This window comes from Microcaecilia unicolor, chromosome 2 (assembly GCF_901765095.1).
Source record: "Microcaecilia unicolor chromosome 2, aMicUni1.1, whole genome shotgun sequence".
Classification (NCBI taxonomy): Eukaryota; Metazoa; Chordata; class Amphibia; order Gymnophiona; family Siphonopidae; genus Microcaecilia; species Microcaecilia unicolor.
In genome coordinates this window covers 497,904,466-497,930,568 of record NC_044032.1, presented here as the reverse complement: position 1 = coordinate 497,930,568, position 26,103 = coordinate 497,904,466, and the positions used below count along the sequence as shown (strand labels likewise).

The 26,103-nt window shown below is 43.2% G+C and overlaps 1 protein-coding gene across 1 annotated transcript in view; it reads right to left on the bottom strand.

Annotated features, from left to right (window-relative positions):
* ABLIM2 (actin binding LIM protein family member 2) overlaps nt 1–26,103 on the bottom strand; it is a 309,478-nt gene that overhangs the window by 118,235 nt on the left and 165,140 nt on the right. Inside the window, 3 exon segments of the mRNA XM_030191153.1 lie at nt 1,278–1,379; nt 6,863–6,961; nt 22,416–22,536. Coding sequence (XP_030047013.1) covers nt 1,278–1,379; nt 6,863–6,961; nt 22,416–22,536 — 322 coding nt within the window.

Sequence of the window (26,103 nt, the reverse complement as noted above, 5' to 3'; positions counted from 1 at the left end):
ATTCATACCGTGGGAGTTAGCCCAGCTAAACCAGATATTCGATGCTGGGCCATTTCCACAGACCGGCATTGAATATCCGGTGTATTTTTGGCCAGTTAGAAGATAACACACTAAATTGATATTCAAACTTAGCTAGTTATCTTCTAACCGGCCAAAGATATACCACATATTCACACGGCCAAATATAGCTGCTAAAGTGGGGCTGAAAATCGGCAGATAACCGGTTATGTCGGCCGATATAACTGTGTATCTGCTAACCGCTAACCTTTGATATTCAGTAAGGGTGTGATATTCAGCCGGAGATAGCTGGTTATTCCCCACTGAATATCGCTGGATAGCTCGTTATAGTGCATTTAACTGGCCAGGTGCCGATCCTGGCCAGATAAATGCTTTTGAATGTCAGGGGGGGGGGGGGGGGGGGGATAGTCATTAATTTGAATAATGCTGGCTGACTGGTTGCAGTGGCTGGTAGATCTGAAAATAACTCTTAACACTCATTTACAGATGCACTAATGGAAGTACCAGCTCAATTTACAAGCGTTTCCACAGGCTAACAATTTTTATTTGCTTACTCTTTACGGAGGAGGGAGGACACATTAATTAGATATTTTTCTCTGAGAATGGAGATATCTGTTCTTTAAAAAGTCAGATCAGCCTGTGGCCCTGAGCTCAGAGCTGGAGATCTGGCTTTTCATTCCCTGCTGACTGCTGTTTCTCACTTTGTCCAGGAATGAGTAGGTTTGCCTAGCACTACCTGCTCTCAGAACAAGGCAAGCTCTTGAACTACAGCAATATTGAAGAACAGCAGTGGAAAGATCCAGAGGCAGTGGAACACCTTTTTGGTTGAAGGTATCTAACAAATCAATCTTTGGCTCCTCACCTAAGCTCTTATTCGCTGATGTTGCATCAGACAAAATAGTGGTGAGGTGCCCACCCCATTCCACTGCCGATGGAAACATCTATTAAGATGGTTGCATCCTGCTCCTGGGCCGTAAGAAGAGTGAAGGAACTTACGAGTACAGATGGGAACAGGAAATACTGTAAGCCATGCATAACAGTGTTCAATCCTACAGTGGCTGGGAAGAATAGAGGAAAAAAGCCCTTGCAAGGAAGGAAAATAAAATAAATATGGACATTATTTCAAAAGAGTTTAACAGCTGGGGTGTTACCCATTCAGAAGCAGTGATTAAAATGTTCATTCAACAGCACAGAAACCAATGAGAGAATACACAGTTGCAAGCAGTTAAGAGTTTGAAAGCTAAGCAGCAAATGCCTACCTGGGATATGGAAATGCCTAGGAGCTTGCTGATAGGAGGAAGATGAAGATTTGCTGTCTGAGTACATGGATAAGCTTGGAGTGCTCCGACCGCTTTCACTGCCTCCAAGGGGAAAAGCAAAGAAAGCAGAAAAGAAATGGAAAGCAGAGTAGAGTATTTCAAGCGTAAAGGCCTACTCATAATGACTTGCTAATCCAACATTATTTTAAATAAAAAAATAAGCCGGTAAATACGTTATCTAGTCACTTCTGTATCACTGTGTTAACAACACAGTTCGGAAACTTAACTAGAACCCTTGTAGGTCATGATAACTTTGAAGGACTAAAAAAAACCCAAAAAAACCCCCCAAAACCATGTTCTAGAGCTGGGAGAAGAAACCTGGATGGTGTGGAATCATTAGTTATTTATTTATGCACTACAATAAACTTCAGTCTTAAGACGAACTAAAAAGTGAATTTGGAACTGTGGTGCTACGTAACACAGCCCTCACAAATTAGAAAGAAGCATGTTGTAGAGTCTTTTTTCATTATTTCTTTATTAATTTTACAACTTCAGCCAAGCAGCCACAGCTCCCAGGCTGTATCTGCCCAAATGTCTGCCCCCCTACCAAAAAATATTAGCACTGCAGCTGTAGGTAAACAATGAACACAGACACAGTGCGCATGGTCTTGAGCAACAGGAACCCTTGAAAAAAGATGGCTAAAGAATACAATGAAAAATACTGTATGGCATAGTACACTACTTACAATGCCAACGCAATACGTAATGGAACGTTTTAATTGACAGTGAAGGGTATAAGCAAAGATGGAACATATAGGGGTCCTTTTACTAAGACATGTAGGCGACTATGCATGCACAACATACATCAAATTAGAGGGTGGTAATTCTAATCTTGATGCATGTCCAAAACGCGCGGCAGAAAATAATTTCTATTTTCTACCTTGTGGCGCTAACCGGGCGGTAATCGGCAGTGTACGCACACTGATGATTACCGCCCGGTTAACATGTGAGACCTTACTGCTAAGTCAATGGGTGGCGGTAAGATCTCAGGTCCAAAATGGATCTGTGCTGATTTTTATTTTGCCGCACGTTCATTTTTGGGCCTTTTTTTGCAGGCGTACTGAAAAATGGACCTGCACGCATCCAATACACGCATCTACACCAGTGTAGGCCATTTTTCAGCGCACCTTAGTAAAAGGGCCCCATAGATAGGTAAGAGAGTAAGAAGGGTTAGAAAGTAAGGTGACTAATTTAAAGAATAAGAATAAGAGATGACAATAAAGAGAAGATCTGTCTTCTTATTAAAGGCATTAAAAAAATATATATATATAAACATTTTCAAAACCAGCTTTCTCATTACAATACACAGTGATGCTGTATTGTGTGAGATACTGGAAAGGGAATCACTGAGATCAAATGTGAGGTATGAAACAGAGGTATCTAGTTTAGCAAGTTCTGAGGAAAACATTAAAGGGCATAGGCGGGAATAAGGTAAGCCTACACCCAATTGGTAAATTCACTTGCCTATGTTCTAAAGTATATTAGGATCATTATTACAACTAATTTCTATATAATTGAAGTTATAGCCTATTACTTCACTATTTTATTCAGTTTGTTTTCTAGCAAATAAGGTTGGATTATCAAGTCATGAATCTATATGTCACAGCCAGGCTAACGCAAATATATCTAAGAAAATTATTGATCTACCAGTCTATTACGTGGTACATATCATTGTTAGTATAAAACAGAAAGATACAATGAAGTAGGGTAATCAGTTCCAGCTGGAGATGGAGCATATCTACTGCTGATTAGTGATGAAGGTGTGATAGGTTATCTGCAGGAAGGGCAGCAGTCCAGAGCACTAGTCTCCTCCTAGTAACACAATACAATTCCTCTTCCTCAAAAGAGAATAACACAACACACTGTACTTATTTCTCTACAGAGGTTTTGTAGAACAAGACAGGTCCTCTGGAATATAAAAGCAATTCTTTAATTGTAAACAGTTGAGAGCTACACAATCCAAAAAGAAACACCTTGATTTAAATTCAAGAAGACATTTTTTGGTCAGGTGAAGATAAATACCCCAGAGGCCTAAAAATATTTTCAACTTCAGCACAAGGAAGGTACTTCAAAGCACAGTTTAAGATGTTGGACCCTACAGGCAGGAATGGAGCTTGGAAAGGGAAGGGGGACGGGAATACGTTCATCTCTAGAGATTCAAAAACAGGGAGGGTATATTAGGGCAGAGTGCCACAGTGGTGAATCTTTGAAGGGGCATCAGCATAGGCAGAAGTTGAGGTGGGTGAGAGGGGCCAATGTCCTTCCAAATTCCTCACAGCTGTATTGGCCTGCAAAGACTGAAACACTGATGAAGAAGTAGCAGTGCCTTGAAGTGAGTGGTGGGCAGGCATTCCATAAAGTTACTCCTGCAGGGACTCAGAGCATGCTCAATGCTACCAACCTCCACTGTCCCCCCTCTCCCTTTACTGGTGCTTTTCCAGTTTCAAAGCAGAAGTGTGTAGGTAGGAGTTGGGAGGGGGGAGGGGTTACAAGGACAGGCAGCACTGTGCATGCACTGAGTCCCCACAGCCTTTGCTGCTCGCTATGAGGACTCCTAGAAAATTCATATATATAAAAAACCCAAATTGGTAACAATCAAAATGTCAAACAGTGAAAGAAATGTTACTGTGAATTGCCCTACCAAATAATTATTAATATGCGTGATAGAGCCCTAAGTAATTATTATGAGAACAAGCTGACCATGGCTTCACACCCTCAGTCTTGGGAGCTATTAAGATAAATCACTAGTACTAGTGAAGCAGTTTATGATTTTCCCACACTAATCTTACTTCCCGATGAAGGAAGAAAGATTAGTGACAGAAAATCAGTATAAAACAATGGAGTGGGCATGCAAAAAAATAAGCACATTTCTGTATTAAAAATTGTTCTCTGATGTAAAAACCTGCACTAAAATCTAGCACAGATTTTTACACTTTTGATAACAGTGAATCTTTATGCCAGCTCAACTAGATAAAGATGCAGCATGTGATCTGAAATGAAGTGGCATACTCAACCTCAGATCAAAAGTGGCTCAGGGCCTCCACCCCACCCTACAACCCTTCAAATGATGGCAGCACCCTTTATCCCCCCTCACCTGAACTCCTACTCCAAAAATTTCCCTGGTGGCCTAGATGGCCCCTTCCCCCCTCCAACCCCTTCCATTCCCACAAAAACATATACCAGGCAGCAAACAGGACTCTCCCAATACCTCCAAACACTCCCCCCAACTGGGGTAACCAGGAGCTATGCTCACTTTTGCCTTCCCTTGTGCCATCTTGCAAAATGGCAGCACCTGGGCCCATACAGTGCATGATTTGATGGTGTGGACTTTGGGTGTGTGCCTGTGCAGAGTTTGGGAATTACACAGAGCGCACACGTAGATGCGTAAATGATAAAATTCTATCATTTATGGGCATACATTCTAATATCTAGATACGTCCCAGTAGAAGGCCCGTATATATTATATTGTATGTGGGGACTTCAAAGTGAGTAGTAACATATAATGTCCAATTATTCAAAGATGTAATTAGTCCACACCCGAGGCTGAAATTTTGCAGGATTATGCAGTTAATATCCCTCTATCTTGTGGTATAACTAAGTCACATACCCCACTTTTGGTACCTTTTTGCTCAGCAGGTCACACTTACACACTAAACCCCTAATCCTATAAAAGGAGACAAAAATTACAAGCCTAAATTTGGGCACATGTCCAGTTTTTTGCATGTGCAATTTAACTGAATAACAGCTAATTAGTGCCAATAATTGGTGTTTTAACAAGCAATTATTGGCACTTAGATTTAATTGGCATTTACACTTGACCTGAAAAAGGGGGTGTAGAAATGGGAGGGGCACAGACAGAATAGGGGCGTTCCTAAAATAAACGTGCATTGTTATAGAATAATGTGTGTACATTTGCACCATATTTCAGTTGCTGCAAATGGCCATGCCTCAAGTTAGGTGCGATTCCTGACCATAAGCGCTATTCTATAAACCGCACCTAACTTTAAGCATGGCTTATGGAATAGCCCTTTTTCTGGCGCCATATATAGAATCTAGACCTAAGTGAGTTTTGTGCTATAGATACAGAATACTGGAATACTGGTTAGTGCCCAAGTTGCACTTACGCACGTAACTATAACAGTGCTAGTAATTTTATAACTTAGGTGACCTGTTATGGAATCAGGGGGTTTGTCCATGATGTTTCATGCAGATCTTTAGGGCAGTGGATGGCGCCAAACCCTAAATGAATTCATTGGCAGAACATCTTAGATCTTGGGTAATGCATCATCTGCCGGATTCTATAAAGATAGGCAATCAAATTTCCAACCAGAATACAAACTTGGGCATGCAAATTTTAGAATAGTGCCAGTTGCGTGCCAAACTTAATTGTTAAATTAGGTGCCAATTGGCATTAAATACCAATAATAGCCTGTAAATGGTGTAGATAATTGACACTAACTTGTAGTTACGTGCGTAACTGCACAGGCACTATTCTATACACATACCTCCTGATTCTATAAAAGTTGCCAAAAATTGCATGTGCCAAATTTGCATGCGTAATTTAATTGAACAAATCAATTAGCGCCAAGGCTTGGCTTTTAAACAGTCAAGTAACATTTACATACATAAATTTAGACTCATGATCCAACCTAAATTTCGCACATGTCCCGGAAAAGGGGGTGCAGAAATGGGAGGATCATGGGTGTTTTGGGGTAAGGTGTAGGTATGGATTTGAGTTATGTATGCAATTATAGAATAAGAGGGTTCTGCATATGAGGGCATTCTTCAGTAACTCTTTTTATAACACCCCCAACTCCCTCAATTTTGTTGGAAGTGCCATTTGTCTACACTACTCCTTTGACTTCCTTCCTACCCATGTTCGTAGTGTTCCCAGTTCCTCCACCTTGATGGTTGATCTTCTACTGATGTAAATATACACAATGACAATAATTCATTGGAAATATACTTTGAATTCTACACATCCTAAAATACCATTCACACTTAGGGTAAGCATAAAAGGCTGGAACTCTACTGACACGCTCATTTATAATTTAATACTAAACATTTATATTCCGCCTTATATAAGAGTTCCAGGCAGACTACAAAAGATTGACCATTTACACAATCCAATCCATAACATAAGCATAAAATACACATCCATGCCATAATTAGAATAAAACATCGATAAGACTGACTAAACAAAGGCAGCTGGCAGAAGAACATGGTTTCGGTTGAACAGGCTTCACCAAAGACAATAATTTTTTTGCTGCCACCAGCCAAATATACAATTCTTTGGTAGCTGCCTCCACGTCATCTAACAATCATGGCTAACAAAAGCTAATTCTCCATTGGACGACATTTAGCACTCATTGACCCAAGGACCAGACAGAACACCAACAAGAAACTCACAAGAGTTATAGACACACTTGCCCAAGAGGAAGCCATGCTTGCACAAACAAGAAATCCACGCACATGTTGAGATGTCTACAGGTATCACAGCACAGTTTGGCATTCCTGGGCCTTACCTTTGAAGAAAGGGATGTAATGATGCCTGAATGTAGATGTAGGGCTTGTGTGTTGGGACAGGGAGATGCAGCTAGTGCTACCAAGACTGTGAGTGGCAGCTAGGGGCAACAAAGAGCAAGTAACTATTTAGTTCACTCTATAGAATAATGAAGCATTTCTACAATGACACCTCTAGTAGGTATTCAGTACACTAAAGATGATGATATACAAGTGTTTTTCGGAGGCTCAGCAAAAATACTTTTTTCACATCTATTAACATGACAGCCAATTTGCCGATTCTGAAATATTGAACAGTTTAAGAGGCCCTTTTACTAAGCTACGTAGGTGCCTACACACGCCCAACGTGCATCAATTCAGAGTTACCACTCAGCTACCGTGTGGCCTGTGCGGTAATTTCATTTTTTATGTGCATCTGTTACACGCGCAAGAAAATATATTTCATTTTTTGGCGCATGGCGAAAATCAGGCGGTAACTCCAACTTGATGCACATAAGCAATTACCACACAGTTAATGCGAGAGACCTTACCGCTAAGTCAATGGCTGGCGGTAAGGTCTCAGACACAAAATGGATGTGTGCCAATTTTTATTTTGCCACATGTCCATTTTCAGCAAAAATAAAAAAACCACCTTTTTTACCGTCGCACTAAAAAATGGATCTGCGTGCATCCATAACATGCACCTACACTACCACAGCCCATTTTCCACGCACTTTAGTAAAAGGACCCCTAAATATGCAGAACAATGAAATAGCCCTTGGCTCAGATATAAGTGAGAAACCATTAAAAGTTACAATATTTACACACTAAAGAACATTCCCAGTGTATTGTCATATGATTTAGTAGTATTTTCAGTCCCATTATTGATCATGGCACCCACATGGGATTTTATCTTAGTTAAGGTTAAGTCAATAAATTTAATTGTCTAATCCAAACATACAACATTTTGCTGGACAGATATAAAAGTCACCTTTCACAGACTAAAGTTTTGATAACTGCACAAGTAATTTCAAACATGATTTCCAGATTTCACTAGACAGGATGATAAAACTCAATCTTACATCTCTAGATTTATACTTTCTATATTTAAAATATCAGTAACATTCCTCAAAATATTAATTTTCCCATTTCCAAACTCCATTTCTTTCTTTTTTGCTTTTGTTTTTGAAGGGGTTGTGTGGTAATCTTACTAATCTTTTTTGCCCTGTTCCATTTTTTAAAAAAATCTGTGATACCTGTGTGGGACTAATAAAGATCATTACAGTAATGCCGATTTACATGTTAACAGTAGGCATGGCTATGTAGGTGATGCATCGAAAATCTTTAAACAGCAACATATCTTCAGGAATGTAATGTAAATCAGAACATAAAAAAATGGGATTGTAATCATTCCTCTCAGAAGAATTATATACAATCCCCTGGATTCTATATATGGTACCAAAATTTTCAAGTGGATCTCAAATCCACATACAAATTAAATAGCTAACGAGCCAATTAATTGCAATAAATTGATGTTCATCAATTTTTGCAATTAGGGGTCCTTTTACAAAGATGTGCTAACGTTTTTAGAATGCACTAAAAATAAGCGTGCGCTAAACGCTAGAGATATCCATATATTCCTATGGGTATATCTAGCGTTTAGCGCACACTAATCATTAGCGTAGGCTAAAAATGCTAGTGGGCCTTTGTAAAAGACCCCATTAAATGGCAAAAGTTAAAATTTGCATGTGCATCTGCCCATGCTCTATTCTATAACCTCATGCACCTAAATCCCCTAGCATGCAATTCAAAAAGGGTCTGTGGCTAGGGGGAAGGGCAGGGGAATTAAAAAAAAATTGCACATGGAGTTATAGAATAGCACCATTTTCGCACCCAAATGCCAACCGGCACCATTATTTCGGCACAGGAATGGGGTCTAAGTGTTATTTCATAAGAGGGTTCAATCTGGAGCTGACCATTATAGAATTTTTCTGATGCCCAAGTTTGGGTGTCATTTACTGAACCACTACTAGTGAAATGTCTCTGCTAATAATGCTACTTTAAATTAAGTTTCTGGGTTATCTGGCAAGTTCTTCTGCTCTTGAACAATGCGATGCCCTCTGGCCATTTCTGTGCGCCTGGTGCGGGGGACACTTCATCTGGTCTTGTCTGTAAGGCATTAAGTTCTGCCATCCTGCCCTGGTTTGCTTATCTGTCTTTATTGGGTGAGGGGTCGGCTTTTAGGGTGGAGAGAGCTGTTCAGTATGAAGGCTGTGCTGGGACCTGCTAGCTGTGGTGGCTTCTCTCTCTGTGCTGGGTTAGGAAGCAGTTTGCTTCTCAAGGTGCTGAAATCAACTGGATCAAGTTTCACTGTTATGTTACTGGGCAAAGGAGGAGAGAGGGGGGACTGGAGAGAGTAGCTCTGAGTCAGGGCTGTCGCTTCAAGCAGTAACCTAGCAACAGATTGCTTCCCGCCCTTCTTGCCCAAAGACCTTCTGGGCTCAGATTTCTGAGGCTGGAGGGAGAGGGGAGGGGGACCTTCCAAGTGTCTTCAGTGATCACAGAGGTGTGATATTCAAACAAAGAGCTAGCTGCACATTCTTTTCAAAGCTTTGGTTTTGAAAACTCTGCAAATCTTCTGCCTTTTCACAACTTAGCCTTTCTGATAGATGGGACAGACCGACACTGCTTCTTCACAACTAAGCTCTTCTGATACATGCTTTTAAACTTTAAACAGTCCAATGTTGCTTTCTTTAGCTGCAAGTTCACTTAAATGCATTTCAATTAACATAGGCAGTGCTAGCAGAATCACTGATTTCTTTAAACACAGTGCAGATGGCTGTTTAAGTTTTAATTCTGGTTTTTTACTTTGCTTACTGGTGAGCCAGATGAGAAGGGGTCCCTTCTGTGCAGGAGAGGGTATTTAAATTAATCACTATCAAGAATGCAGGCAGACACTGGATTCAGTTTAAACATCCACGATTTTCTGCTTCTTTCACAAGCTCCACTTATCTAGTAAATGCATTTTAACTTTAACAGATCATCCAACATTGCTTTCCTTATGGCTTCACTAGAATGCAGATCAATTAACATCCAGACAATGCGCAGTTACTGATTTTCCTTTTCTTTTCCACACACTTGACCCTTCTGTTCTCTTAAAGGCACAGTTGTCCTGCTCCAAACTTCCTCTCAGCTATTCAGTTATAATTCTGGATTTTTTACTGTCATGACTCTTGGAGCTTGGTAATTAGAAGCCCCAAAATCATGGAGCATAACCCTGGCGCAGCAATCACCTGAAGTCTCTATTATTTTATACAGTCTCTTTTATTGAATAAATCACAGATAATTTACTCACAGATAGATGTTCAGGATACAGAGACTTCTTAATCTGGAGGCTGTGGGAGGTGGAGATCTGAAGAGAGGTAGTTGTATTGCAGGGGGAGGAGAAGGTAGTTGAACAGGTAGAAATAGTCCAAAGCTGGGTGACTGCAATGTGCAATATCTCATTTGGAAGAAGATATTTACAGGGTAAAAAATCCAGGTTCGTTACAGGGAGTGCAAGGGCTTAGACGTTACAGGGATTTTCAGCAGGACAGAGCTGTCTGGAGTGAGATGGTGTTGGCTCCATGTCCCTGGCTATAATGGAGGAAGAAGCCCCACGTGGCTGAAAGGACAAAGAAGTGGTGGGGCTTCACACAGGGAGGAGCAGATAGAGACCAATGGGGGACAGAGCCTGCTATCGGATAGCAAGGGGTAGTCCTAGAGATAGGAGGGAAAGGTCATACCTGGCTGACCTCTGATAGTAAGACTGAACAGGAAGACAAAAGAGCCAAGCTTGGCAGAGGGAGAGGGAGAGAGAGAAGGTCTGAGCAGCCTCACAACCAGTGATAGCAGTTCTTACACAGCCAAACAAGTGTGGTTGCACTGCCTGTGAACTACATTACCCACAGTGCATTGCTCATGTATTTTTCCAGTGGGGAAACTGCAGCAATGATAGTCCTTGGGACTGAGAATAACAGTAAAGGCATTACACACATTTTAGGATCACGTTATAAACTAGTGCGAGGCTGTCGGAGGACAGAACAGTAGGTGCCATCCAAAAAAAAGGCAAACTCTTGTGTTGAAACCCAACTGGCATGTATTATTTCCTGGTAGAGCGATATTCAGAGGCTGTAGTCAGATAACTATCTTGATCTTAGAATAGCTTGTCCCAAGTTTTCTAAATAATTCATATAACAGCATTGAATATCACTGTTATCCAGATAAGAGTGGCGGTTCGCTTGTATATCCGGATATTCAGCCTTGACATCTGGATAGCGGCTGGCACTGAATATTCAGATATATGTTTAAACGTCATGGTCAGCATTTAAAGTAAATGCTGACCGCAGAGGTTGATATATTACAGTAGATTATACACATAAAAATATGTCAGAAGGCCCTCATAAGTGCTTTGAATATCCAATCCAACAGTGTTAATGGTTAATATTTTGCAAGGAGTTCATTTTTATGAGTTTTAACAAGTTTTACTAAAGAGTACAAAAGTACATAAGTAATGCCACACTGGGAAAAGACCAAGGGGTCCATCGAGACCAGCATCCTGTCCACGACAGCGGCCAATCCAGGCCAAGGGCACCTGGCAAGCTTCCCAAACGTACAAACATTCTATACATGTTATTCCTTGCCAATCAGAGTTAGGAGGGGTTTTTTTTTGGAACAATGCGGCTGATATTCATAACAAGCCAATTAGCAGCAAGCATTGGCTGTTTAACAAGCAATTATTGGTGCTAATTGAAATCAATTATATTTACACGCATAAATTTAGACTCACGATCCACTCTACATTTTACGCATGTTCTGGAAAAGGGGGTACAGAAATGGGAGGATCATGGGCGTTTTGGGGTGGGGTGTAAGCACAGATCTGAGTTATGTATACAATAAGAGGGCTCTGCATATGAGATGCCTTTTTGGCAATTCATCAGGACACAAAGGGGCCGATGTTCGCACCATGGGAGTTAGCCCAGCTAACTCCCATGGTCACCGCTAAACCTGGATATTCAATGCCAGGCCCTTATCGGTGACTAGCATTGAATATCCGGTTTATTTTGGGGCAGTTAGAAGACAACCGGCTATGTTGGTATTCAGACTTAGCTGGTTATCTTCTAACTGGCCAAAGATATCTCACATATTCATGCGGCCAAATACAGCCGTTAAAGTGGGGATGAAAATCGGCGGATAGCCTGTTATGTCAGCCAAAATAACCGGATAGCCAGTTATTGGGCATTTAACCGGCCAGATGCTGACCCTGGCCGGTTAAATGCTCTTGAATTTCGGGGGGAATATCTTCATTTTACAATGACAGTAAATATCACATTAACCCCCTAATTCTATAAAAGCTGCCAAAAATTGTATGTGCAATTCAACTGAATAATGAGCCAATTAGTGCCAATGACTGCCTTTTTAACAAGCAATTATTGGCACTAATTAGATTTAATTGGTATTTAGGTACATTTTACATGTGGCCCAAAAAAGGGGCCATGGAAATGGGAGGTTCATGGGTGTTTCAGGCTGGAGCTTAGGTGTGGTTTTGTGTTATGCACGTAATTGGGGGCACAATGTTAGGCATTTGCACCATGTTTTTGTGTGACCCCTGTGCTTAAGCCCTATTCTATAAATCATGCCTAACTTTAAGCACAGCTTATAGATTAGTGTATTTTTTTTGCACCGATTTTTTAGGGGTCATATATAGAATCTAGTCTTAAGGGATAATTCTATAACTGGGCACCTCCATTTAGGTTGTGTGGTACCTGGGCACCTGGGTTCCATTACAGAATAAAAGTGTAACCCTGTATTGGAACACAATATGTAGGCTCCCACACTTTTGCCAGCCATGCAACTGCTGTAAGTGAAGGTGCTTAGATGTGGCAGGATGCGCATAGGGCCAGATTCTATGCAAGGTGCCTAAAAAATCCACGCGGTAAACATTTCCAGCTAAGTGTATACTAGAAGCTGGCCTCAGCATGCAGCAATCCCGCATGCCAATGCCACTGCAGGCCACCTTTTACCACTGTTTGGTAAAGGGGCCCTTGGTAAATGAAATTCAATTTCTCACTTGCTGTTTTTCTAATTATATATAGCGAATGCTTTCTAAATCATCCCTGCTGTTCTTATTATCATAGATAAGTGTTAAAGCAGGTAAATATAAATTAGTCTTTTTTAAAAATAAATAACTATTAAACTTACAAGAAACAACAAAACAAATTGATTAAATGCTAAAATTGGCATGTAATATGTTAACAAGGTGAACCTGCACACTTATGGGGGAGGGGGTTAAATTTATAAAGCTTTTTCCATGTTTAAATCCTGTTTCACACACAGAAAAGCATTCTAGAAAATTGCATGGCCACATATGTGCATAAAAAGTATATGCTGGAAAAGTATGCACCTATTTTTATGCCATCGCCATATAGTTGCTCCCAGGCACATAGTTTGGGTGAAGTTACAGTGGATGTGCTTATTTGATAAAACACCCACAATTGGCTAATATTCCACTGCGGAATCTTATCATCCAATACTCTCTCACTTCCACAATCACAATCTAATACATCTAAAGGGCTACTACTACTTATCATTTCTATAGCGCTACTAGACGTATGCAGCGCTGTACACTTCAACATGAAGAGTCAGTCCCTGTTCGACAGAGCTTACAATCTAATTAGGACAGACAAACAAGACAAACAAGAGATAAGGGAATGTTAAAGTGAGGATGATAAAATAAGGGTTCTGAACAAGTGAACAAGGGTTAGGAGTTAAAAGCAGCATCAAAAAGGTGGGCTTTTAGCTTAGATTTGAAGACGGTCAGAGATGGAGCTTGACGTACCAGCTCAGGAAGTCTATTCCAGGCATATGGTGCAGCAAGATAAAAGGAACAGAGTCTGGAGTTAGCAGTGGAGGAGAAGGGTGCAGATAAGAGAGATTTACCCAGTGAACGGAGTTCCCGGGGAGGAATGTAGGGAGAGATGAGAGTGGAGAGGTACTGAGGAGCTGCAGAGTGAATGCACTTATAGGTCAATAAGAGGAGTTTGAACTGTATGCGGAAACGGATAGGAAGCCAGTGAAGTGACTTGAGAGGCCTAATATGAGCATAACGACCCTGGCGGAATATTAGTCATGCAGTAGAATTTTGAACAGATTGAAGAGCAGGGAGATGGCTAAGTGGGACACCTGTGAGAAGCAAGTTGCAATAGTCTAAGCGAGAGGTGATAAGAGCGTGGATGAGGGTTCTGGTAGTGTGCTCAGAAAGGAAAGGGTGAATTTTGCTGATCTTATAGAGAAAGAAATGACAGGTTTTAGCAGTCTGTTGAATATGTGCAGAGAAGGAGAGGGATGAGTCGAAGATGACCCCAAGGTTACGAGCTGATGAGACAGGAAGGATGAGAGTGTTATCCACAGAAATAGAGAATGGGGGAGGAGGAGAGGTTGGTTTAGGGGGAAAGATAAGAAGCTCAGTCTTGGTTATGTTTAGTTTCAGATGGCGCTGAGACATCCAGGCAGCAATGTCAGACAGGCAGGCTGATACTTTGGCCTGGCCTGGACTTCGGCTGAGATTTCTGGTGTGGAGAGGTAGATCTGGGAGTCATCAGCGTAAAGATGATACTGAAAACCATGGGATGAGATCAGAGTACCAAGGGAAGAAGTATAGATGGAGAAGAGAAGAGGTCCCAGGACAGATCCCTGAGGTACACCAACTGACAGTGGGATAGAAGTAGAAGAGGATCCACTAGACTAAGTATACACTAAAGGTACGCTGGGAGAGATAAGAAGAAAACCAGGAAAGTACAGAGCCCTGAAATCCAAGTGAGGACAGCGTATCAAGGAGTAGGCTGTGATCAACAGTGTCAAAAGCAACAGATAGATCGAGAAGGATGAGGATAGAATAGAGACCTTTGGATCTGGCTAGGAACAGATCATTGGAGACTTTAGCAAGCGCTGTTTCAGATGAATGAAGGGAGCAAAAGCCAGATTGAAGTGGATCAAGAATAGGCAACGGCGGTGAACAAGTGTATCTTGGATAGGAAAGGGAGGAGCGAGATAGGGCGATAGTTGGAAGGACAGGTAGGGTCCAATGAAGGTTTTTTAAGGAGTGGTGTGACTACGGCATGTTTGAAGGCATCAGGAACAGTCGCAGTGGACAATGAAAGATTGAGGATATGACAGATAAACAGGATGACAGTAGGAGAGATAGTGTTAAGTAGATGGGTGGGATTAGGATCAGAGGAACAGGTATTAGTTTCGAGGAGGAAAGAAGTTGTGTAGTTTCCTCTTCAGTGATTTCAGAAAAGGAAGAAAAGGAGGCAGAGGTTGGAGGGTTGAGAGAATGGACTAAGGGAAGGAGAGGTGGAGGTGACCTGGTTGAGAATTCAAGTTTAATCTTGTGAACCTTATCATGAAAGAACTCAGCCAGAGTCTGGGGGGAAAGTGAAGGTGGGGTTGGAGGTGAAGGCACTTTGAGGACAGAGTTCAGTGTGGCAAAGAGACGATGAGGGTTTGAGCCAAGAGAATTAGTCAACTGGATGTAATAGTCCTGTTTGGCAAGTAAAAGCAGATTGGAAGGAGGTCAGCAAGAATTTGAAATATATGAAGTCAGCATGGGCACGGGATTTCAGCCAAAGGCATTCGGCAGAGCGGGCACAGGAACGTAGGTAGTGGATTCTAAAGGTCAGCCAAGGTTGGGGTTTGGTACGTTTTACAGAACAGGGAATGAGAGGAGCGAGAGTATCCAGAGCAGAGGAGAGAACAGTATTACAGGAAGAGACAGCCTCATTGACAGACTTGGATAACATAGTGGTAGAGAAGAGATCTGAAACATTGGAGAACAGAGTAGAAGGGTCAATAGCCTGAAGATTCCTAAATGTATTGGTTAAGATTGGACGGGACTGGGGAGCAGGGTGTTTAAGTGTGAAAGTTATCAGATGATGGTCAGAGAGGGGAAGCGTTGAGGCACAGAAACTGGAGTGAGCAGTTTGAGGAGAGGATAAGATCAAGACAGTGGCCGTTCTGGTGAGTGGGGGCAGTGGAGCACAGTTGAAGATTGAAAGAGGATGTTAAAGCAAGAAACTGCGAAGCATAAGAGTCAGAGGGATCATTAGCATGAATGTTAAAATCCCCAAGAATGAGGGAAGGAGATGAAGGTTCAAGAAAGAAGGAAAGCCAAGCATCAAAGTCAGTGAGAAAGGAAGAAAGGGACTTATCAGGGGGTCGATAAATGACTGCTACTTGGAGAGGCAGAGGAGCAAATACACGGATGGAGTGGACTTCGAAGGAAGAAAAACAGTGAGACTGAGGTAGAAGAAGAGGTTGAAATCTACAAGAGGGTGAAAGTAGTAGCCCGACACCACCTCTGCGGCCAACCGGGCGAGGAGTATGGGAGAAAAGATAACCTCCATGGCATAGGGCCGCAACTGAAGCAGAGTCTTCAGGGTAAAGCCATTTTTCAGTTAGGGCAAACAGATGGAGAGTACGAGAGATAAAGAGGTCATGGATGTAGGAAAGTTTGTTACAGACAGAGCGGGCATTCCACAGAGCGCAAGAGAAAGGCAGGGAAGGAGGGGGGAGGAGAGGAACAGAAATTAGACTGCAGATATCACGGTGTGACCTGCACGAATAGGATGAGAGCTGATGTGGAGGACCAGGATTGGGATTAATGTCCCCAGCGGAGAGCAGGAGAAGGAGTAAGAGAGTACGGAGAAGAGTAGGAGAGGTACGACAACAGCGACGAAGGCGAGATGTACTCAGATAGAAAGGAGATGGATAAATAGAAGGAAGGAAATGTTTAAGGTTGAGAGCTGAGAAAAAGGAAGAGGAAAAAAGAGATGGTGAGATGATGAATACAGATGGTGGACAATGTGTTCCTGCAGTGTACAGTGGTTTAAGATGGAGAAACAAATTAGGAAGGGACAGTGCCAAGAAGAAAAAGTGTAGTGGAGCCATAAGTAGTAACTTAGAGAAAAGTAGATGTAAAGAGAAAAACGCCCCGGCGCGCGGCACCTAGAGCGGAGGCCCTGAGTGGATCGGAGTGGACCTGGGAGTCACCCCGGAGAAGGCTGTAAAGGATATGCAGATGAGCTGTAAGTCCTCCACAGCACCTGAAAGGCAGCCGGTGGTAGAGCTGGGCACCTCTCAGCTGAGGAAAAGGCTTACCAGGGGTTAGGCCGAAGCCAGCATTCCTCCCCCTGAGGGTCGCCTGATCCTAGCCAAAAAGCACCTGGAAACCCTGGCACTTGGAGCGAGGGCCCTGGGAAGATCGGGGTGGACCTGGAAGTCACCCCGGATACAGCTGTGAGGAAATGCAGAAGGGCTGCAAGTCCTCCACAGCACCTGGTGGGAGCGCTGGGCACCTAGAGCGGAGGCCCTGAGTGGATCGGAGTGGACCTGGGAGTCACCCCGGAGAAGGCTGTAAAGGATATGCAGATGAGCTGCAAGTCCTCCACAGCACCTGAAAGGCAGCCGGTGGTAGAGCTGGGCACCTCTCAGCTGAGGAAAAGGCTTACCAGGGGTTAGGCCGAAGCCAGCATTCCTCCCCCTGAGGCTCAGCTGTGTAACTTGCTGGTGTGTTGACTTTACACTGCAAAACTAACACCCGCCTCCTCATCGACCAATAGATGAAGTGCTATTTCAAAAGAATTTTTATACTAACTTTCCAGTTTATGGCAAACTTATATTATAATCGTTCTCTAAATTATTTATACTGCTCATATAGTGCTATTATAATACTTATCTGGGAATAATTGTTAGAAACAATGTCGGATCAGGGACCACTAATCCAACATGATTCATGTTTCGCACACGCTGTTTCGAGGATGCGTTCCGTAAAAAGTAGTCGCCAGCTGCATGGAGTTTACAGTCTTGACTGGGTTGAAATGTAATACTCCAGGCAACTGGCGATTAATTTTGAGGGGATGCATCCTTGAGACAGTTTATGTGAAACATGAATCATGATGAATTAATGGACTCCAACCTGACATTGTTTCTAACAGTTATTCCCAGATGAGTATTATAATAGCACTATACGAGTAATATAAATAATTTAGAAAATGATTATGATATACGTTTGCCATAAACTGAAAGTTAATATAAAAATCCTTTTGAAATAGCACTTCATCTATTGGTTGATGAGGAGGTGGGTGTTGTAAATCTTGCAGTGTAAAGTCAACACACCAACAAGTTACACCGCTGAGACTTTTAGATTTATTAGATTGTAAGTATGGAAGTGAGAGAGTATTTTATAATACAAACATGTACATGTGTAGTATACAAGCCCAAATATACACCTTCATCGGGGCAGGTGTAAATTCGTGTGCCAGCATTTGTGCACTGTTGGGGCTAGATCCAGGAGCCTGCTTTATAAAGACATATAGGTACTTCAATAAAGTAGGCTCAAAAAAAGTGTCCCTCAATCTTCCACTCCCTTGGCATCTCCTATCTCCTCCCCGCTCGCACACACTCTCCCTGTCAATCCCTCTAAGTCTCAGCTCTTTACTACATCCATTCTCCCCTTTGCACACTCTCCATCCTCCATTCCCCCTCCCCTCATCATCTCTCCCCCCCTCTCACTATCATTCTCTTTCCTCCTCTCCCCACCCCCTTGCACTTCCCTTCCCCTTTTCCTCAGAATTTCTCCCTCCCCTATGCATTCTCTCTCTTCCCCTCTCCTTCTTTCTCCCCTCTTTCCCTCCTCCCCACCTCTCCTAATCTTTATCTGCTGGTGGGCTTGGGTACCTGCTGGCAGATCACAGATTTTTTTGCAGCAGCCTGAGCCCTTATTTTCAGCCTTTGCTCTTCTGGAAGTGGCGGTCATCATATTTCATGTCTGCAACTGGGAATCGCTGCTGCCCATCCTACCTTAGACCACCAGGACATCCTTCAGATAGGTGCGACGGGATTACAGTGGGGTAAGGATGTGGTGGATGCTCCTTGGGGTCTTCGGGAGGGGGCGTTCTCCTGGGGAGTGGCTTGTGGGAGGGTGATAGATGAGCTTGGAGGTATTCCAGTCGATATTCTATAATAGATGATTATGCATGCGACTATTTGTGCACGTATGACTATGGGGCCCTTTAACAGAGTGGCAGTAAGCCCAACATGGGCTTACTGCTCATTCTTCCAGGATTACCGCCTGACCAATGTGGCTGCCGGCGGTAGCCCCGCCCCGAGCACTCAATATTTCCGGGGGAAAAAGAAAACCTCCTGAAATAACCCGGTGGTAATTTGCCAGGTTGGCACAGGAGCTCTTATTGCCACCTCAGTGGGTGGCAGGAAGGGCTCCCTGTTGCATGGCCATGTGGTAAGAGCTCTCTTACCGCATGGCCATGTGTGCCTGGGGTCTCTTTACCAGTGCACCACCTTTTTACCAGTGCACCACCAGTGCAGGGCCCCTTTTTCCACAGCTTGGTAAAGGGGGCTCCTATATGACTTATGACTACAAGGTGTCAAAAAAAAAAAAAGGAACCCTTGCATAGTTTTAAAATACTTTGCATTCAGTATGACTTTGAAAATACATTAGTTTAATGGGTGTGTTTTCTTAGTTAATTCATAATTTGTGTTCAAAGTGTTCTCCTTCAACCTTGACACATTCACAAAGTCTTCAGTTCCATTGAGTTGGGTCAGTGAATTCTGGAGTTTCGTTAAGAGCTCAACTGTTTTGCAAGCTTGATGCACTGGAGCTCCATCCTGTTGAAAAGTACTCAGAGATACCTCAAATTTCAGGCAGAAGTTTTTGCTGCAGTAGGACATTCTTTGGTGGTTTGGAAAAATGTTGGGGGTACCTATTTTTCCAGACACCATGTATAATACCACCATTTACATGCGTATCTGCTCTGTAAACCTAGGTGGTTCCTCATAGAATATATGATGCCTAAAAAAATCAGCACCAAAGTGTATTCTATAAACTACGCCTAAAGTTAGGCACAGTTTATAGAATACGCCTAGCGCCCATCCCTGCGACTAAATGTAGTCACGGCCATTTTGGCGTAAATTCTCACGCTTAACTTAGGCATGGAGTGGGTGTATTCTATAACATTGCGCATACATTTTAGGCATTCTCATGACCAATGTTCCCTCTAAGCAGAGCGCATGAGCGACCGCTTATACATTTTAGGAGTGTCGCTCACAGATTTTACATGGTTGCTCACAAAAATGCTTTTTTTGTGCTATATACAGAAATACATTGCTAATACTGGTGCTCAGAAATGGTTGGTTTTTAAAACTTGATGCTCACACAAAAAAAATTTGCACACACCAGGCCACTCCTTAGAGGAAACATTGCCCACGACCTGCCTATTCTCCTCCCATGGCCACGCCCCCTTTTGAGATCCACATGGTAGAATTTCCATGCACCAATTTATAGAACACGGTTAGTGATGTAAATTCTAATTATTGCCATTAGTTCCATTAATTGCTTGTTGCACTGATTCACTCATTAAGTTATATGCACAATTCAGCTGCGCTTCCAGAATTGTACATATAACTAGTCACCATATACAGAATTTGCTGGATAATACTGAAGTTAACACAGGATACTTGCTAGTGCAGCACCTGCACTAACTGTGAGCACATGCTAACTGCTGCATTACTAGGTAATGCAATTTAGTAAAGGGGCCCCTAGTTCTGAACTTTGCTTTAGAAACTGACAGAACGAAGAAGTTACAACATTTCTGTGAAACAGATAGATTCTCCTTCTTGCAATGAAAGTTATCATCTTTCCTGATGTGGCTAAAACAGGGGCGTATCTGGACTCGGGCGGTAGGGGGGGCCAGAGCCAGAGGGAGGGGGCACATTTTAGCCCCCCCCCCAGCGCCACCGATCCCCCCCCGCCATTTCCGGACCCCCCCCCTCGCCACCAATGACACCCTCCCCCGCTGCTGTCACTTACCTTTGCTGGCGGGGGACCACAACCCCCCGCCAGCTGAGGTCCTCTCTTCCATGCAGGCTGCGCCGCTGCAAGTTTCAACGCTTCCTGTTCTTCTGAGTCTGACGTCCTGCACGTACAACGCGCAGGACGTCAGACTGAATTCCAAATTCTGAGTCTGACGTTCTGTACGTTGTATGTGCAGGACGTCAGACTCAGAAGAACAGGAAGCGTTGAAACTTGCATCCTGCACGGAAGAGAGGACTTCGGCTGGCGGGGGATTGGGGTCCCCTGCCAGCAAAGATCGGCGACGGGTTGGTGGCGGGCGGGCGGGAGGGGGAGGTGGAGAGGGTCTGTGGTAGGGGGGTCCAGGGCGAAATCTGCGGGGGCCCAGGCCCCTGTGGCCCCACGCAGATACGCCCCTGGGCTAAAACAACCCAGCAAAGAGGCCGAATATTGAGGCCTAACTGGCTATGTTACGTGATATAGCTGGTTATCGGCTAGCTGCTAACTGGGATATTCGGCGGGAGATAACTAGTTATCTCCCACTGAATATCCGAGGTTAGGCGCTTAAACCCTTTTTAACCGGCCAGTTTTGAACATCAGGGGGAGGGGTACGTTTCTAGAATGCTGTTGGCTGTCAGTCATTTACATGTGTAACTACAAATTATTGCCAATTAGTGCTTGTTGGTGACAATTATTGGTATTATCACCAATTAGCTAATTTAGTTACATGCATAAATGACCCCTGTTCTCCCAACTGTGTGCTCAATTTTTAACTTGCCTTTATAGGTTTTAGGTAATATACTTAGAACGTCTATTCATACCTATTTATAGCAGCGGTGTAGCTACAGGGGGCTTTGGAGGCCTGTGCCCCCCAAATTGGATATGGGGCCCCTGGTTTGGCTGAAGCTTTTCTCTGCACATTGCTTGCCCTGCTTTCTCACGTCATGTGCATTTTCACTAAAACCGAGCATGCATGCGACATGAGTGGAAGCAGGGCAGGCAATGCGCAGAGAACAGTGCTTGAGAAAGTCTTCAGCTGGCGAGGGTTGGGAACCCCTGCCAGCCAAGGTATGTGGGGTTGTGGCGGGTGGGGTTGCAGCAGGGACATGGGCCAAACTGTACTCCGTCCTACTTTGGGCTCCAGACCCCTCAAACATTGAGATCTGGCTACACCCCTGATTTATAGATAAATTATGGTGTTTATTTTACAGCTAATTAAGAGTTCTTTGAGGATACAAAAATGAGTGTTTTTAGGTGTTTCTGCATCACAGGTACTATTGCTGGGGACCTTTTCTAATGGAATCCAATATGTATGTCTGTGTCATTTAGGAGAAACCAGCACAGAAAAGACACAAAAACGTAAGGAAGGGCAGAAGATAAACCAGGGAAAGGGCGAGGGAATGCTAGGGGGTGTTCTGGTGTTTATTCAATACACACCTATTTTTATTATTTTGGATGGGGGTATTTTATCAGCGTTTTATCAGTTAAAATCTAAAATCCTAAGCCTTATATACAGTCGAAAAAGCCTAAAAAGATAAAATAGAATGAAAAGGCTGCAATAACAGTAGTTACTGAGTAAAAAATCATTTGGACTATGGAAATATGGTTGCATTTTTAAAATTAGGCAGATGACAGGAAACAAATATTTTCTGAGGCTGATGGTCATTTACCTGGTCTGCTGTAATGCTGAGGAGAATGAGATGTGGGTGTGCAGCGGCCATATCCCACTGACCCAGTAGAACTAGGACTGGATGCCCGATACTGCTTTAAAGACCTGTCGTCTTGGTCACCCTAAAAAGATAGCAAGGTCATTTACTTTTGTTGTTGAAGAAGACAATGGTCATCAAACAGTGTACACCTGTGTCATGTAGCAAGCATTTCGTTCCTGCTAGAGTTCGAGCGGAACAAGAGCTGGTAGAAATGATAAGACAAAGACCTGTTTTCAAAGGGATTCTTCCATTCTATGGAAAAACTCTTGAAAAGAGAAAGGCCACATGCCCAGCTTATTGTAAAAGCCAAAATTAAAATCATGATACTGCTTTAAAAAGCTGCCCCAACTGAAATGTAGTGATCAGCCATCATAAAGCTAAACTTCAACCTGAGTGCCCATTCAAGCATATGATATACCTGTATGGTATGAATGCCACTAATCCAACAGGAATATTGCTTAATGTAAAAAACAACTCAAGAGTTATTTATTTATGCATGCTGACATATTGGTTATCTGCAGACAGTTAGTTTTCAGATGCACCTTTTTTGTGTGGAACAGACAGGCATCAAAGTTTGCACAGTTTGGACCAAATTCTATAAATGGTGCTTGAAAAATCAGTGCCACACGCTTAGTGCTACTCTCAGGCTTAGTTTCGAAAGAGAAGGGCGCCCGTCTTTCGACACAAATCGGGAGATGGGCATCCTTTTCCAAGGGTCGCCCAAATCGGCATAATCGAAAGCTGATTTTGGGCGTCCTCAGCTCACGGGGGCGTGTCGGAAGCATAGCGAAGGCGAGACTGGGGCATGCTTAACACATGGGCGTCCTCGGCCGATAATGGAAAAAAGAAGGACGTCCCTGACGAACACTTGGCTGACTTTACTTGGCCCTTTTTTTTTAGGACCAAGCCACAAAAATGTGCCCTAAATGACCAGATGACCACCGGAGAGAATCGGGGATGACCTCCCCTTACTCCCCCAGTGGTCACTAACCCCTCTACCACCCTAAAAAAAAATATATTTTTTCCAGCCTCTATGCCAGCCTCAAATATTATACCCAGCTCCCTGACAGCAGTATGCAGGTCCCTGGAGCAGTTTTAGTGGGTACTGCAGTGCACTTCAGGCAGGCGGACCCAGGCCCATCCCCCCCTACCTGTTATATTTGTGGTGGTAAATGTGAGCCCTCCAAAACCCACCACAAACCCACTGTATCCACACTTAGGTGCCCCCCCTTCATCCCTAAGGGCTATGGTACTGGTGGGGAATGGGTTGGGGTTGGGGGGCTCAGCACACAAGGTAAGAGAGCTATGCACTTGGGAGCTTTTTCTGAAGTCCACTGCAGTGCCCCATAGGGTGCCCAGTTGGTGTCCTGGCATGTGAGGGGGAACAGTGCACTACGAATGCTGGCTCCTCCCACGACCAAATGGCTTGGGTTTGGTCGTTTCTGAGATGGGTGTCCTCAGTTTCCATTATCACTGAAAATCGGGGACGACCATCTCTAAGGACGACCATCTCTAAGGTTGACCTAAATGTTGAGATTTCGGCGTCCCTGACCGTATTATCGAAACGAAAGATGGCCACCCATCTTGTTTCGATAATACGGGTTTCCCCGCCCCTTCACGAGACGTCCTGCGAGGATGTCCTCAGGAAAACTTGTGCACCCCGTTCAATTATGCCCCTCTCTGTAAACTATGCCAAACAGTTAGGACACACTAAAATTTAGGTGCACCCATTAAGGCCACCTAAAACCAGCCCTAAGCACAGATCGGATGTATTCTACAATAGTGCGAATAGGTTTTTGGAATGCCCACAGCTCGTCCACTCCACGCTCATGGCCATGCCCCTTTTTTGGCTATGCACATTAGAATTTTGATGTATCTTGTTAGAGAATACACCTGGGGCCCTGTTTACTAAGCTGTGTTATAGGCGCGCTAGCATTTTTAACACACATTAACCATGTACGCGGGTTAACCATGTACTTGCCTGCAATATCCCTATAGGCAACTACACATTTAGCGCACGCACTAATTGTAGATGTGTTAAAAACGCTAATGCGCCTTAGTAAACAGGGCCCCTAGACAGCTGTGCACGTAAATTCTAATTAAAAAGCCAATTAATATTGCTATTTGGTTGTTAAGTACCAATTATCACCAATTAGTGCTCATTATTGCTTGTTAAGTGCTGTTATCAATTTTTTTTCCGAATGCGCAGCGCTAACCGGGCGGTAATTGGTAGTGCACGCAAGTTGACGATTACCGCCTGGTTAATGTGTGAGACCTTATCGCTAAGTGAATGGGAGGCAGTAAAGTCTCAGAGCCAAAATGGACGCGCCAATTTTTATTTTGTCGCACGTGCATTTTCGCCCCCCCCCCCACAAAAAAAGAGGCCTTTGTTATAGGCACGCTGAAAAATGGATCTGCGCACATCCAAAACATGCGCCTACACTAGCGTAGGCCATTTTCCAGCTCACCTTTGTGAAAGGACCGCTAACTGCAACTGAATATTCACAATTTGCCATTCTTTCTTTACAACATCCGTAAAATCCGCCCCTTTCTTTCCGAGCATTCTACCAAAACCCTCATCCACACCCTTGTCACCTCTCGTTTAGACTACTGCAATCTGCTTCTTGCTGGCCTCCCACTTAGTCACCTCTCCCCTCTCCAGTCGGTCCAAAACTCTGCTGCCCGTCTCGTCTTCCGCCAGGGTCGCTTTACTCATACTACCCTTCTCCTCAAGTCCCTTCACTGGCTCCCTATCCATTTTCGCATCCTGTTCAAACTTCTTCTACTAACCTATAAATGTACTCACTCTGCTGCTCCCCAGTATCTCTCCACACTTGTCCTTCCCTACACCCCTTCCCGTGCACTCCGCTCCATGGATAAATCCTTCTTATCTGTTCCCTTCTCCACTACTGCCAACTCCAGACTTCGCGCCTTCTGTCTCGCTGCACCCTATGCCTGGAATAAACTTCCTGAGCCCCTACGTCTTGCCCCATCCTTGGCCACCTTTAAATCTAGACTGAAAGCCCACCTCTTTAACATTGCTTTTGACTCGTAACCACTTGTAACCACTCACCTCCACCTACCCTCCTCTCTTCCTTCCCGTTCACATTAATTGATTTGATTTGCTTACTTTATTTTTTTTTGTCTATTAGATTGTAAGCTCTTTGAGCAGGGACTGTCTTTCTTCTATGTTTGTGCAGCGCTGCGTATGCCTTGTAGCGCTATAGAAATGCTAAATAGTAGTAGTAGTAATTTAAACGGCCAGGAGCTTCTCTGACCGTTTAAATCATTTTGAATATTGGGCACTTTATATTTTAGCTGTATCTGATTAGTAAAAAAAATTGTTATACATATGTAGTATTTTATTGTAATCTGACTTGTTAAAGGCTGGTAAGAAATAAATTTAACCTTAACCTTAAATAATGCAGTTTTATACAATTTGCAAAAGGGTACAGTTCAGCTGGTCACATAAACTAAACCATAATTTCAAGCACATATTACGATGTTAGTACTTAAAAGAAGGAACTTGTGTAACATCGTAAACCTTTGACATAAAAGTAACAATCAAACTTACTCATCATCACAGACCTAAGCTTTATAGTACACTGGCGCATGCTGCAATAGCCAGGCAAATCTATTTAAAAATGAT